Genomic DNA, 16,000 nt, shown 5'->3' with positions numbered 1-16,000 from the left:
TATCAGTGGGCCATGCGTTGATCATTATAGCCAATCACAGACCTATCTGTTGAGGGCGTGAACACAATGGCCAATCAGAGGTGTTTATGAATCCGCTCAACAGCGCTAAAAATTCTAGGCGGAAATGCTGGCATCGTAACATTTTTAAAATTTCAGTACTGAAGTCAGTGTGAACTACCCAAAACTCTACATTCCTGCTGCTCAACAAATATCAAGTATATATTTGAGCATCTCAACGTGTCGTATTCGGTCAGCGCGTTTGATTCAGACACACTGTCTCACTAGTGTCTCCATGGAGATGCGTGTTCATTCTTGCTGTCTTGTGAGAGTAGGTCGTTGACAGCGTGAGAGACAGAACATAATGCATCTCTGTCTCAGACAATAGCAGTCACTGTCTCTGAACGTGTGTGTGTGTGTTCGGGAAGGGGAGTTGGACGACACCCAATGGGAGGATCTCGCTGCTGTTCTCTGATGTGAAGACTAACTGACTGTGTGTTCAGTGTGTAATACGGAGACTGCATAAACCTGAGGCCTTCATTTACTCTCTCTCAGTCGCACGACACTCGCTTTCTCGCCTTCACACCAGCGTGCTCACAGAGATTGCTCATATCCTCACATTTATAGACACAAACACAAATAAACACACACATCTCTCACCAACACACACATACACACCAGCGCTCACTCGTATTCTCACATATTCAGCATGCTGGGCGGTCTGGATGTTAAAAATGACGGTTCTGGCTCTGACACAATCTTTTCAAAGAATCAGCAGGAGCAAGTCTGTAGGCCATATACAATAAAACAGCAATTTAATTATTGTTATCGCTCCAATAGCTGTTCTTTAATCATGATAAGAAAACAATACAGTGTCTTATCCTAAAATCTTTATGATGATAAAATGTGAAGGTTGAGTCAGGGACGTAGCATGCATTGCAAGTGCTTTTAGAGAGTTTTCAGAAAGTTTGTATCACTTTTTGGTGGATAATCGTCATTTTTAAGAGTTTTGTTTTGTTTGGCTGCAGTGTAAATAATTAATTTGCATAAAGCAATGACTTTAATAGCATGCAGAAGCATCCTGCTGGGGACTGAATAAAGCATTAGTCCTACTATGGACACTGGCATCTACCGTACTTAGCATCTTAGCAGCAAGTTCATTCAGGTCTACTAGGTGAATGTATTCATATTCATGACCAAAGCTTATAAGTTATTATTTTTTTCAAATGAATCATGAAACCTTTCTGTCCTCTAATGTGATACAGTATCTCTTTTGATTTTCAATTGTACTTGAGCTCCACACAACATGATTGAGCCAAGTGGAGAATGTTGGCTTTCCTATCAAAAATAAGCCAAAAACATTTTTTTTTCCTAAGTGAATCAGTGTTTTCGGCATGAACAAAATGTTGGAGGGGACTTGATTTTACAATATAATCTGGATATGATGCCATCATTAAAGTGGACTTTACTATATATGAGAGGTGGTTTGAAAGCAATGGTTAAAAAATAAGAGTACTTGTCTACGTAAGATTTCTTTCTGCTGAACACAAAAGAAGATATTTTGAAGAATATAGGTTGATGGTTGATGAGGCCCCATTGACTTCCATAGTATTTATTTATTTTTTCCATACTATGGAAGTCAATGGGGTCTTCTTTTGTGTTCAGCAGAAAGAGAAAGTAATTCATACAGGTTTGGAACAACTTGAGGGTGAGTAAATGATGGCAGAATTTTCACTTTTTGGGTGAATTATCCCTTTAAGGTTTCAAAGGAAAAAAAAATCTTTGCAATATCGTGCACTGATGAATCATTCACAATAAGACCGGAAATATTTATTAAGAAATTAAACAGTTTTGACTTTAACTTACCCAAATCAGTGGGATTAAACCTATATCCTAAACCAGATGCTATCCTAAAAATCTGATTTTTTTGGCACCAATGTAGTTTCAGGATAAAAAAGCATCCTTCACAAAGCATAAAATAATTTAATTTCAATAATATTATAAAACATTTTAACATTTCTACTATGATGTCCAAACATCCACAAATTCACTAATAAAAAAGTTGATTAAATTTATATAGTAAATAGTATAGTATAGTATAGTACATTTGGTAACACTTAAAGGTGCCCAAGAACGTTCTTTCACAAGATGTAATATAAGTCTAAGGTGTCTCCTGAATGTGTCTGTAAAGTTTCAGCTCAAAATACCCCATAGATTTTTTTTAATTAATTTTTTTAACTGCCTATTTTGGGGCATCATTAACAATGCACTGATTTACACTTGGCGCCGCCCCCTTAAATCGCGTGCTCCCTGCCACACCAGCTGTCGACTATATTACAGCGCATTTACAAAGTTCACACAGCTAATATAACCCTCAAATGGATCTTTACAAGATGTTCGTCATGCATGCTGCATGCATGCTTCGAATTATGTGAGTAAAGTATTTATTTGGATGTTAAAGTTTTATTCTGAGTGAATTTGAGGCTGTCCTCCGTGGCTAACAGCTATTGCTACACTGTTGGAGAGATTTATAAAGAATGAAGTTGTGTTTATGCATTATACAGACTGCAAGTGTTTAAAAAATTAAAATAGCGACGGCTCTTGTCTCCGTGAATACAGTAAGAAACGATGGTAACTTTAACCTCATTTAACAGTACATTAGCAACATGCTAACGAAACTTTTAGAAAGACAATTTACAAATATCAGTAAAAATATCATGCTATCATGGATTATGTCTGTTATTATTGCTCCATCTGCCATTTTTCGCTGTTGTTCTTGCTTACCTAGTCTGATGATTCGGCTGTGTGCAGCTCCAGACGTTAACTGGCTGCACTTGTCTAATGCCTTTTATAATGTTGGGAACATCATGGGCTGGCATTATGCAAATATTGGGGCGTACACCAAAAGTTATGTTGAGATTCGCCTGTTCTTCGGAGGTCGTTTAAACAAATGAGATTTATATAAGGAGGAAACAATGGGGTTTGAGACTCACTGTATGCCATTTCCATGTACTGAACTCTTGTTATTTAACTATGCCAAGGTAAATTCAATTTTTGAATCAAGGGCACCTTTAAGTATGGGGAACAATTCTCACTTTTAACTAGTTGCTTATTAGCATGCATATTACTGGAATATTGGCTGGTTATTAGTACTTATAAAGCTCATATTAATGCCTTATTCTGCATGACCATATTCTACATCCCATAATCCTACCCCATAAACTTAACAACTACCTTACTAACTATTAATAAGCAGTAAATTAGGAGTTATTTGAGCCAAAAGTCATAGTTAATGGTGAATATGTGTTTCCCATACTAAAGTGTTACCGTAAATGATTTAGTATAGTATAGTACATTTTATTCATATAGCAGATTTAAAAACGTCAAAGCTGATTAAAATGCTGAACAGAAATAAGAATACAATGCAATAAAAAATACAATACAAAAATATAAAACAATATAAAAAATACTTGTAAGTAAAGATACATTTTCAGAGTTTTAAATGTTAAGTGGCAGCTGATTGCCATACCAAATGGCAACCAAAAAGGCTCTATCACCCTTAGTTTTTAGACGTGATCATGGGACATACAATAATGCCATATCAGAAGATCTTAAAGGTCTACTAAATGTATAGGGGATAAGAAGATCTTTAAGATAAGAAGCTTGGCCATTAGGAGCTTTAAAAGCAAACAACAAAATCGTAAATTGGATGCTAAAATGAACTGAAGCCAATGGAGAGAGGCTAAAATTGGTACGACATGGTCATATTTCTTTGCCCTAATCAACAGCCTTGCAGCTGCATTTTGAACCATCTGAAGGTGTGAAAAGGATGAATGAAGAAGACCAAAATAGAGGGAATTACAATAGTCTAGACGTGAAGTAATAAAAGCGTGAATAACCTTCTCCAATTCTTGGAAAGTTTAGAAATAATTCACAATTGATAACATCTATTCTTAACAGAATTAATTTGCTTGGTTAAGCAAAAGTCCAGAATGACACCAAGATTTCTTACAAGACCGCCTCTCAATTACGGAGGACCAAAGATAATTAACTTTATTAAGTTGGAGAAAGTTATTTGACAACCACCTTTTTATGTCCTCAAGATAGTCCAGCAGTATATGAGGTGTGGTTGATGTCGTCCCCATCATGTCTCTGCTTCACAGGAGAAGAATGACCTGGGAAGAGTCAGACCAGCAATGTCACTAACAAGAATGACCCACGCTCCCTCAACTCACGGGTCTTTATCGGCAACCTCAACACTGCCATCGTGAAAAAGGGCGACATCGAGGTCATCTTTGCCAAGTACGGCAAGATCGTGGGCTGTTCGGTGCACAAGGGTTACGCTTTCGTCCAATACATGAGTGAAAGGAACGCACGGGCGGCCGTGGCAGGCGAGAACGCCAGGATTATTGCAGGACAGCCGCTGGGTGAGTTCTTTTTTGCTTTACTAAAGCTGTAGCAGTGCTCAACAAAGCGCTGTTTTTGCTCGGCTCTGCCGGACTGACAGACGTTCACAGGGGCCCGCGCTGCCTGAGGCGGATCCAGAGTGCGTTTGATTCCGCTTTGTAATTCTTGGACATGCAAAGTGTTTTTCAGTGTTTTGACAGTCGATGGGACTGACAAGCATTGCGCTACTTGTCATTGTGCTGGCGTAAAAGTGACATTGCTTTTATCTGTGGTTTTACTGTAAAGATAAATGCCAGTGGAACAAGAAGTTTAAAAGTGTGTAATTTTTTTGATGCTAAAATACTTCTCCTGTCCAAGTTAATGTGCAGAGAAAACTATAAGTGAACCATTTGTAACTTGATTTCTTTGTTGTGTCTTTTAAAACAGCAAGATCATATCTATCCATCCATCCATCCAGTGAAAGACTGAAATCTCCTACTTTTCTACTGAAATATCGTCCTTTATTATTGTAAATATAAATAAATAATTGTGAAAGATTGCTGGCCAAGCTATAAAAATGATTGATAGATAGATAGATAGATAGATAGATAGATAGATAGATAGATAGATAGATAGATAGATAGATAGATAGATAGATAGATAGATAGATAGATAGATAGATGACTAAATTGATGGATGGATGGATGGATGGATGGATGGATGGATGGATGGATGATGGATGATACATGGCTGGCTAGATGGATGGATGGATGGATGATGGATGGATGGATGGATGATACATGGCTGGCTAGATGGATGGATGGATGGATGGATGGATGGATGGATGGATGGATGGATGGATGGATGGATGGATGGATGGATGGATGGATGGATGGATGGATGATACATGGATGGATGGATGGATGGATGGATGATGGATGGATGATACATGGCTGGCTAGATGGATGGATGGATGGATGGATGGATGGATGATACATGGCTGGCTAGATGAATGGATGGATGGATGGATGATACATGGCTGGCTAGATGGATAGATGGATGATGGATGGATGGATGGATGGATGGATGGATGGATGGATGGATGGATGGATGATACATGGCTGGCTAGATGGATGGATGGATGGATGGATGGATGATACATGGCTGGATGGATGGATGGATGGATGATGAATGGATGGATGGATGGATGGATGATACATGGCTGGCTAGATAGATGGATGGATGGATGATGATGGATGGATGGATGGATGGATGGATGATACATGGCTGGCTGGCTAGATGGATGGATGGATGGATGGATGATGATGGATGGATGGATGGATGATACATGGCTGGCTAGATGGATGGATGATGGATGGATGGATGGATGGATGGATGGATGATACATGGCTGGCTAGATGGATGGATGGATGATACATGGCTGGCTAGATGGATGGATGGATGGATGATGGATGGATGGATGGATGATACATGGCTGGCTAGATGGATGGATGGATGGATGATACATGGCTGGCTAGATGGATGGATGGATGGATGATACATGGCTGGCTAGATGGATAGATGGATGGATGGATGGATGGATGGATGATACATGGCTGGCTAGATGGATGGATGGATGGATGATACATGGATGGATGGATGGATGGATGATGGATGGATGGATGGATGGATGATACATGGCTGGCTAGATGGATGGATGGATGGATGATACATGGCTGGCTAGATGGATGGATGGATGGATTGATGGATGATACATAGCTGGCTAGATGGATAGATGGATGATGGATGGATGGATGGATGGATGGATGGATGGATGATACATGGCTGGCTAGATGGATGGATGGATGGATGATGAATGGATGGATGGATGGATGATACATGGCTGGCTAGATGGATGGATGATACATGGCTGGCTAGATGGATGGATGGATGGATGATGAATGGATGGATGGATGGATGATACATGGCTGGCTGGCTAGATGGATGGATGGATGGATGGATGGATGGATGGATGGATGGATGGATGGATGGATGATACATGGCTGGCTAGATGGATAGATGGAAGGATGGATGATACATGGCTGGCTAGATGGACGGATGGATGGATGGATGGATGGATGGATGGATGGATGGATGGATGATGGATGGATGGATGGATGATACATGGCTGGCTAGATGGATGGATGGATGGATGGATGATACATGGCTGGCTAGATGGATGGATGGATTGATGGATGATACATGGCTGGCTAGATGGATGATGGATGGATGGATGGATGGATGATACATGGCTGGCTAGATGGATGGATGGATGGATGGATGGATGGATGATGAATGGATGGATGGATGATACATGGCTGGCTAGATGGATGGATGGATGGATGATACATGGCTGGCTAGATGGATGGATGGATGGATGGATGATACATGGTTGGCTAGATGGATGGATGGATGGATGGATGATACATGGCTGGCTAGATGGACGGATGGATGGATGGATGGATGGATGATGGATGGATGGATGGATGATACATGGCTGGCTAGATGGATGGATGGATGGATGGATGGATGATGGATGGATGGATGGATGGATGGATGGATGGATGGATGGATGGATGGATGGATGGATGATACATGGCTGGCTAGATGGATAGATGGAAGGATGGATGATACATGGCTGGCTAGATGGACGGATGGATGGATGGATGGATGGATGGATGGATGGATGGATGATGGATGGATGGATGGATGATACATGGCTGGCTAGATGGATGGATGGATGGATGGATGGATGATGGATGGATGGAGGATGATACATGGCTGGTTAGATGGATAGATGGATGGATGGATGGATGGATGGATGGATGGATGATACATGGCTGGCTAGATGGATGGATGGATGGATGGATGGATGGATGATACATGGCTGGCTAGATGGATGGATGGATGGATGATACATGGCTGGCTAGATGGATGGATGGATGGATGATGGATGGATGGAGGATGATACATGGCTGGTTAGATGGATAGATGGATGGATGGATGGATGGATGGATGGATGGATGGATGATACATGGCTGGCTAGATGGATGGATGGATGGATGATGGATGGATGGATGGATGATACATGGCTGGCTAGATGGATGGATGGATGGATGGATGGATGATACATGGCTGGCTAGATGGATGGATGGATGGATGGATGGATGGATGGATGATACATGGCTGGCTAGATGGATGGATGGATGGATGGATGGATGGATGGATGGATGGATGGATGGATGATACATGGCTGGCTAGATGGATAGATGGATGGATGGATGGATGGATGGATGATACATGGCTGGCTAGATGGATGGATGGATGGATGGATGGATGATGAATGGATGGATGGATGGATGATACATGGCTGGCTAGATGGATGGATGGATGGATGGATAGATGGATGGATGGTAAGTGTTGGGGGCGGGGCTGTCTGTTTTCCCAACCAATGGCAGACAGGGAGAGAGAATAAATCATTATATTTGCCTTTTTGTTTGTTGGCTCAGAAATGATACACTTCACTTCTCATTGAATGATTTGAAATGCCACCATTTTGTTATTTGCTTCTCTGAGTTTGATTCTGAGCTCGTTTAAGCAGCATGCCCAACTTCGATCTTTTACAGCGTGTGCAGAATTGTGTGTGCAATCAATAGCCGGTGGACTTTCATTATCAAATGAGTATAAAATTCTACTATAACACTCAAATATCTGTAACCTCCTGGGAGCAGCGTATTAAAACAGGAGGCCTGACACATTACTTACCTCTCTCTCCATCCTCATTATACCCTTGACCTGCTTTTAAAAATGTGGTTTTATTTTTGCAGTGGAAAACATTTTATACATAATGCAAAATATAGCCAGGGGACCCTCATTAGGAATAGCCACAGAGGACCGGCTAAGATAAAAATTTGCTGGAGGTCAGGCTGTAAGCATGTGCGACTGCTTCACAACTGGGGATTTCTGCTAAATGAGGGTTTAGATGTTAAAGTCAATGTGAAATCAAAATTGACGGTGTACTTTCTTAACACACGTCTTATTGTGAATGAAAAAAAGTTGTTGTAATCTTTCAACAAAATTCAATAATGTCCATCTTCTTTTTCATTCCTCTGTTATAAGACTTTTCATTATACAATCAATTCCTGATGGATGATAACAAGGCAGTTTCTATTTAAACTGAGAATAAAAAGGCTGTCAACCACCATCACCCAGATATTTTACTTTTTAGTACAAATAGCATGTTACATTTGTTTTTTACACTGTGAATATCATCACTATTTGCACTTAATGCAAATAACACGCTATTTGTTGCTATTTATACTTGATGCAAATATCATCTGAATTTATTTACACTCAAAGTAAATGGCATCTACACTACTGTTCAAAAGTTATGGGCCAGTAAGGTTTTTTTTAAAGAAGTCTCTTATGCTCACCAGTGCTACATTTATTTGATCAAAAATGCAGTAAAAACAGTAAAATTGTGAAATATTATTACAATTTAAAATAACTGTTTTCTATTTGGATACATTTTAAAGTATAATTTATTTCTTTGGTGGCAAAGCTGAATTTTCAGCATCATTACTCCAGTCTTCAGTGTCACATGATCCTTCAGAAATCATTCTAATATGCCGATTTGGTTTAAATAACATTAAAGGGGGGGTATAATGCTATTTCATGCATTCTGACTTATTTACACTGTTAAAGAGTTGGATTCTCATGCTAAAAATGGGCGAAGTTTCAAAACATGAGTTGGATGTATGACGGAGTATTTCTGTTCCAAAAATTCTCTTCCAAATCGTCACAGGATTCAGTTTTTTTTTTTTGAGTATTGGCCTGAGTGACATCAACGTGGGCGGAATTCCTTGTATGGGCACTTCTCCTGGAAGGGCGCGTGCGCACACGTCGACCAGAGCGAGAGAGCAAATGCACGCCTATCAACGCGTGTTCGGGTTTACAGAAGTCGTCGGCAGCGCTGCACAGGACTTCATGAAATCAACAATGTCACCAAAGAAGTGTGATTTTGGTTGTGAGGGAAAGATAACCTTGCTTCCCAAAGAACCAGTGGAGCTGAGAGTTTTGTGCTCACACATTACATTGATGCGCTCTCGATATTTGTAATTAAAGGTGCCCTAGAACCCCTTTTCAAAAGATGTAATATAAGTCTAAGGTGTCCCCTGAACGTGTCTGTGAAGTTTCAGCTCAAAATACCCCATAGATTTTTTTTTATTAATTTTTTTAACTGCCTATTTTGAGCCATAATTACATATGCACCGATTAAGCGCGCGACCCCTTTAAATCTCCCGCTCCCCGCCCCCGCGAGCTCTCGACAGCCTTAAACAGCAAACACAAAATTTACACAGCTAATATAACCCTCAAAATGGATCTTTACAAAGCGACGGCTCTTGTCTCCGTGAATACAGTAAGAAACGATGGTAACTTTAACCACATTTAACAGTACATTAGCAACATGCTAACGAAACATTTAGAAAGACAATTTACAAATATCACTAAAAATATCATGTTATCATGGATCATGTCAGTTATTACGCTCCATCTGCCATTTTTCGCTATTGTCTTTGCTTGCTTACCTAGTCTGTTGATTCAGCTGTGCACATCCACACGTCCTGCCCTTGTTTAATGCCTAGAGTATGAGCTGGCATATGCAAATATTTGGGGCGTACATATTAATGATCCCGACTGTTACAGTAACAGTCGGTGTTATGTTGAGATTCGCCTGTTCTTCGGAGGTCTTTTAAACAAATGAGATTTACATAAGAAGGAGGAAACAATGGAGTTTGAGACTCACTGTATGTCATTTCCATGTACTGAACTCTTGTTATTCATCTATGCCAAGGTAAATTACATTTTTCATTCGGTGGCACCTTTAAAATAACCATAGAAACTGATAGTGGCAATTGCGTTTGTATTGGTTAAAATGAATGGAGCATATCTCGTGTTTTTCCATGGCGTACGGTTCTACACCCGTAAGACCTTTGTTTATCTTCAGAACACAAATTAAGATATTTTTGATAAAATCCGATGGCTCAGTGAGGTCTGCATTGACAGCAAGATAATTAGCCCAGAAAGCTACTAAAGACATATTTAAAACAGTTCATGTGACTACAGTGGTTCAAACTTAATGTTATGAAGCGATGAGAATACTTTTTGTGCGCCAAAAAAAAAAAAAAAACGACTTTATTCAACAATATTTAGTGATAGGTGATTTCAAAACACTGCTTCATGAAGCTTCAAAGCTTTACAAATCTTTTGTTTCAAATCAGTGCTTCAGAGCTAGCCTGGATGCCAGCCGAACTTAGCCCTGCCCACAACATTTTGAGGTCGGGGAGTTCGGTCTGGACTCGATCCGTAGAGGAGTAATTATGCCCGAACAGAAACTGTTCGGACCAATTACATTGTCAGGGCGATGATTGACAGATTATCACCAGAAACGTAATCAGCCACGTCATCAAAGAGCGACAAGCGACAATGATTGACAAGCGATCTAACCAATCAGAACGCCGCATCCGCCATTTTGTCCGACAAAGCAGTCAGGAGTTAGAAGATTAACCTCGGTGGAGTTAAACTTGAAAAATTGTGCATATTGACGTCTTTCCGCGTTTGAAACAACATTCATTCTCATGTTCATTCATGTTTATTTGATGCTATAAATGGACTAGTAGGAAGAGATGATCGGTTCACGAGCCTCTTGAGCTGAGGCGCTACAGCAATCTGTCACGGTCATGGTCACTCACAACCCATTAAAGAGCCACAAAACGGTTTTTATTGTTTGAATTTTTTTAATAACTACACAGTTTGAAAGCTGGGACTTTGTTTAATATCATAAGTAACCTTCTCTGTCTCGTCTGTCGATGTGTTGTCAGTTTCCTGTGTGGCGTGACAGCGCCACGGCTTGTCGGACAAAGCAACAGTAACTAAGGGGGACGGGTCTTTGCGAAAGGTCAATTAGTTTACAACAATGATGGCTGTTGAAGAACTGAGATGTGTAGATTCCGAGACTCATATTCGAACTAGAATTGAGTATGACCACGTCAGGCTAGTTCGGAGCATGTATCCTGCCAAAGTCACGCCCCCCAGTGGTGAACCAATAAAATTTCGAAACACTTATGACGTAACGAAGCCTAGTTTACTGAAATCACATGCCTTTGGCAGTTTGATACACGCTCCGAACCACTGATTCAAAACAAAAGATTTCATTTTTGGGTGAACTAACCCTTAACTACACAATGTGATGTCTTTTCTCACACACAGTCTGCATTCAAAAGCTGCATGTTCAACGGCAGTGAATAGAATACAAAATTTAGGGGTCTCAAGATGCATTTTCAACATCCAGGCTTGTTGCCAGTTATCCATAAAGTATTATGCAAATTTGTATCAGTGTGATCCGTTGACTACCAATGGCAGTGCACACAGTGAAGCTCATGTGATCTGCCTTTTGATACAGTTGGATTTAATCGCTGCCAGTATGTACACAGAGAGCACTGTCTCTTTTCTATGCGAGGTGTCTCCTGTTTTGAAAGCCTCTTTGCTGCGATTTTTCTTGGGTCTATCTCTTGGTTGTGTCAGCGGCACACAGAGGCTGATGTACGATCCCGGTCTCTTTCTTAATCTTCTCGTAGTGCAGGCCGAGCTTGTGGAGTAATGTATAAATGCTGATATACTCCTCTGGCCGAACAACGAAGGCGAATTCCTTCATTACCGCAGGTCTGCTCTGCAACCAACACCCTCCACCCCCCCCCCAACCTGACCTGGTAATTCCCTAATGGAAACTAGTCGAACGCTGCAGATACCATCACTCTGCTCGGCTGTGATAACACACGCCTCACTCTCCTTTAGGAGGCACAACTACATCAGAGAGAGAGAGAGAGAGAGCCCGGCAGGATGTTACATATTAATGTTACCCAGCATTTCGTACTGATAGGCAGCAAGGATATACACAGGAATACACACACATACATACATATTTCTGTACAATGTACTGGACTACAACGATTTTTGGCAGTTTATTCAGGGCCAAAACTTCTAGATACATATACATATGTATATGGGTCATTGGCGAATAAGGTTTTTAAAAGTGTGAAAAAACCTAATGGAGATATAATAAATTTTGGTGTTTTAATAAGTGTTAACATTTAGATTGTGGTTTTTATAATCAATAAACACTGCTTTTGTCATTTTTTACAAGATGGACAAAATTTGTCTCCAAAAAAGTCATTCGGTTTAACCAAAATTTCGGTTTTACCGAATGACGCTTTTGGTTATACCGAATGACGATATTTTCAAACAATGCTAACAGGCTGATATCTAGCTAGCTAGCAAGAGGACAATCAAACATTTTATATTTAGTGCAAGTTTTTAAAATATTACAACATTTTCCATGTTTTATAGCGGTTGTACCGAATGACCTGATGTTTCGGGACATGCGTATGATTAAGTGAAAACATGAATTTTTCAAATAGTTAAAAGAGAGTTAGTTAATTTGCTTCACGACCACGTGGTCCTTTGCAGGTGTCTGAATGATGTCACATCCTGTCACAGGATATTGACCGCATGACTATTTTGGTTACTCCGAATGACATCAATGAAATTAATTTTTCCAGGCATTCATTCTCATAAAAAAAGCAATGACTTCTACACATAATTTTAATACCATTTTGCACTATGTTGATATATGATTTCATCAAATCATGCCAGAATAAAAAATATATACATTTATTACATTTTAAGATATTTTAATCACAAATTAAATGGCTGTATTGGCCTTTGGACGGTTAAACCGAATGACATTTTGACACTTCAAAATCTTTAAAATACCTTTAAATGTTGCAAAACATAATTAAAACCTTTTGGATTCAATAAAAGTGATCTAGTTGTTCTACTTTACATACTTTGGATGTCATATCTTTGTTTCTTATTATTATTAAGGCCTTTGGACAAAAAAATTAACCGTCACGTTGTCATGGCCGTTGCCATGATGGCTGATCCAACAAATTTTAAAAGGACTTTAAAAGGGCTCATTCAACAGGACATATATGTGTGTAGGTTTATGAAGGACACCGAATGAGAATGTGACAGACAGACTGAGCACTGACAGAAACAGAAAATGTTTGCTGCTGTCGCTCATACGCTCATGTAGGTGAAACTCCATCTGTGCATTACCGGCCCCAACAGTGAAAGGAATCTAAAATATTTTCATCACTTTAAAGGTCAGATAAAGGTCAGCATCACTGAAAGCTATTTTTGCCATTATTATCAGATGATGTGCAAATCTCAACTCGGAGGGGAAAATAAATTCCTGATTGCCAATTAATTCCACACTTGGGCTCATCTTTCTGAACTGACATCTTTTATTAGCGAGGCTGAGACCTGCAGTGACTTTGACTGAGGCTTCTGGGTGTGAGCCAGAGATCTCAAACAACTTCCACAAAGCAATTGCTGTTTCTTGCTGTCAATGAATTGATCACTGTACTGCCACACTATCAGTAAGCCTGACTTGTGTAAGCAGATTTAGTTTGTTGTAGTATCAAAGGTAGGGTACAATGGGATACAGACGTGTGTGTGTGTGTGTGTGTGTGTGTGTGTGTGTGTGTGTGTGTGTGTGTGTGTGTGTGTGTGTGTGTGTGTGTGTGTGTGTGTGTGTTTTAAATGGAGATGGATGCAATGTGTCAACGATGGGGGGATTTTATACATATTCAAACATTTTTGAGTAACATTTATTAACAAAGCTTGATGGTTTTAATATTCATATTATGTTATAGATATTCATAATATGTCAAATGTGTTGATTTTAAAGATTGCACATTTCAGAATGGTTATCCCCATGAGGCAACCCACTTCATGTGAAATAAACAAGCTGAATATCGTTTAAAAGCATATATAGTTCTATTTATGTGAAAAAATTGTTTTTCAGAGGGAAAAATCCTAAGTGCACCTTTAACACTGCCTGAAACAAATGTAAAAAGAGTAGCATTCAATTCTTCACTAAAATCACCTTCACCACAGGAGTGTTCACTTTATAAATGGACTGTGTCAGGCATGTGCTGCCATACAAAATCTAGGTGGAGAATGTTAGAGAGACATTTCATGCCCTGCCAAGCTTCATCTGTTGTTTCTTTCGCTCCCTCTCTTTGTGCACGTGGGATTCCATGAGAGAAAGAGAGACTATGCAGGGATCCACATTCACATCCTGAGAGTAATCTTGTTCATTCCTCCTTTTTCCCTGGGAGATAAAAGTTCATGTTCCACATCCTGATTAATTATACATGGAAGTTTATAAGACTGCTTTTGAAATTCATGTCTTGTTCTCTGAAGCTGACTCATGTCAGAATTCTCCATTGAGACCTGACCAATATATATATATATATATATATATTTCTGTCATGACTGATATGACAATGTTGATGTTTGTTCTTGGCGGAATAGATCTGCTACGCTGCTGCTGCTTTTATTGCTGCTGCGTTCAAGTACGGGACTTGCTACTGCCAATACATACACGACACGCTGCTGTGAGCAAGTAAGACATGCTGCTGCTGTACAATATAGCATACATGAATTACCCGTAGCAGATCTATACAGGTGGAGCTGGGGAAGGTGGAGGGCTGCTCTGATAAGGCAAATGCTACCAAAGTATTTGAAGGTTGACGCAAGCTCATTAGCTACTGATACAGCAGGAACCAATCAGCTGTGTCCTATAGATAACGATGTGATTACGAGCAGGTTGAGCTAAAGGACCTATTAGCCTGTGCCATCTAGAGTTTCATGGAAGAACTTTGTATATATATGTAAACCGGGGCAAGTTGTCACACATGCATCATCTGAGTAACGTTAGATCTTAACTGAAAGGTTGTTTTTAATCAGTATTTTTGGGAAAACACAACTCTACCTAAATTTATGCAAAATTCCAAAAACTTACCTACCTGTATACATACAATTCACTGCAGTTTCCAGCTGTAATGAACATTAAAGGCAGTAAAACACCAACAACTTTTATGCCTTTTCACACAAATTAATGTTACAGGGGCAAATGATCAATTAATAAAGGCTTATTTTCACTTGGTTCAAAGCGAAATACAATATTATGAGCACAAAACACTTTTACCGTAGCGTATGATTACTAAACTAATGCATTTTTTTATGTTTGCATCACATAACCAGCTCCATATGTTTTGCTTTTCAGATGATTTTAGAGCCACATTTCATTTCCGAACTGCAGCGATATTACAAACAAAATAAATAATAAAACGTCGCCAGATTCACGTTCATCAGTTTCGGATAAAACTGAACATGCTTTTAGTGCCACTGACTGGACATTTCACTTTGAAAGCGTTAGAAGCAACATTATTTGCAGAAATGTCGTCACAGACACATTTTTCCAATGAGGTTAGGTTGCATTTTTTCGAAATATCACATTGATGCAAGTGTATTTTCCTTTGTATTGTATTTAATAAGTGTTTTGGTATTTACATTATTCTTAACAGCCTCTAAAAGGTTTTTTTAATGGCATGTTGTATAATGTGACAACATGCCCCGCTAAATATCA

General features: G+C 39.6%; 1 protein-coding gene across 1 annotated transcript in view; it reads left to right on the top strand.

Annotated features, from left to right (window-relative positions):
- The first annotated feature begins 4,143 nt into the window (after positions 1-4,143).
- LOC125257798 (RNA-binding Raly-like protein) overlaps positions 4,144-16,000 on the top strand; it is a 75,345-nt gene continuing 63,488 nt past the window's right edge. The window contains 2 exon segments of the mRNA XM_048174511.1: positions 4,144-4,173; positions 4,175-4,424. Coding sequence (XP_048030468.1) covers positions 4,144-4,173; positions 4,175-4,424 — 280 coding nt within the window.

This window comes from Megalobrama amblycephala, linkage group LG22 (genome assembly GCF_018812025.1).
Source record: "Megalobrama amblycephala isolate DHTTF-2021 linkage group LG22, ASM1881202v1, whole genome shotgun sequence".
NCBI classification, from domain to species: domain Eukaryota; kingdom Metazoa; phylum Chordata; class Actinopteri; order Cypriniformes; family Xenocyprididae; genus Megalobrama; species Megalobrama amblycephala.
This window is presented reverse-complemented; position numbering and strand designations above follow the sequence as displayed.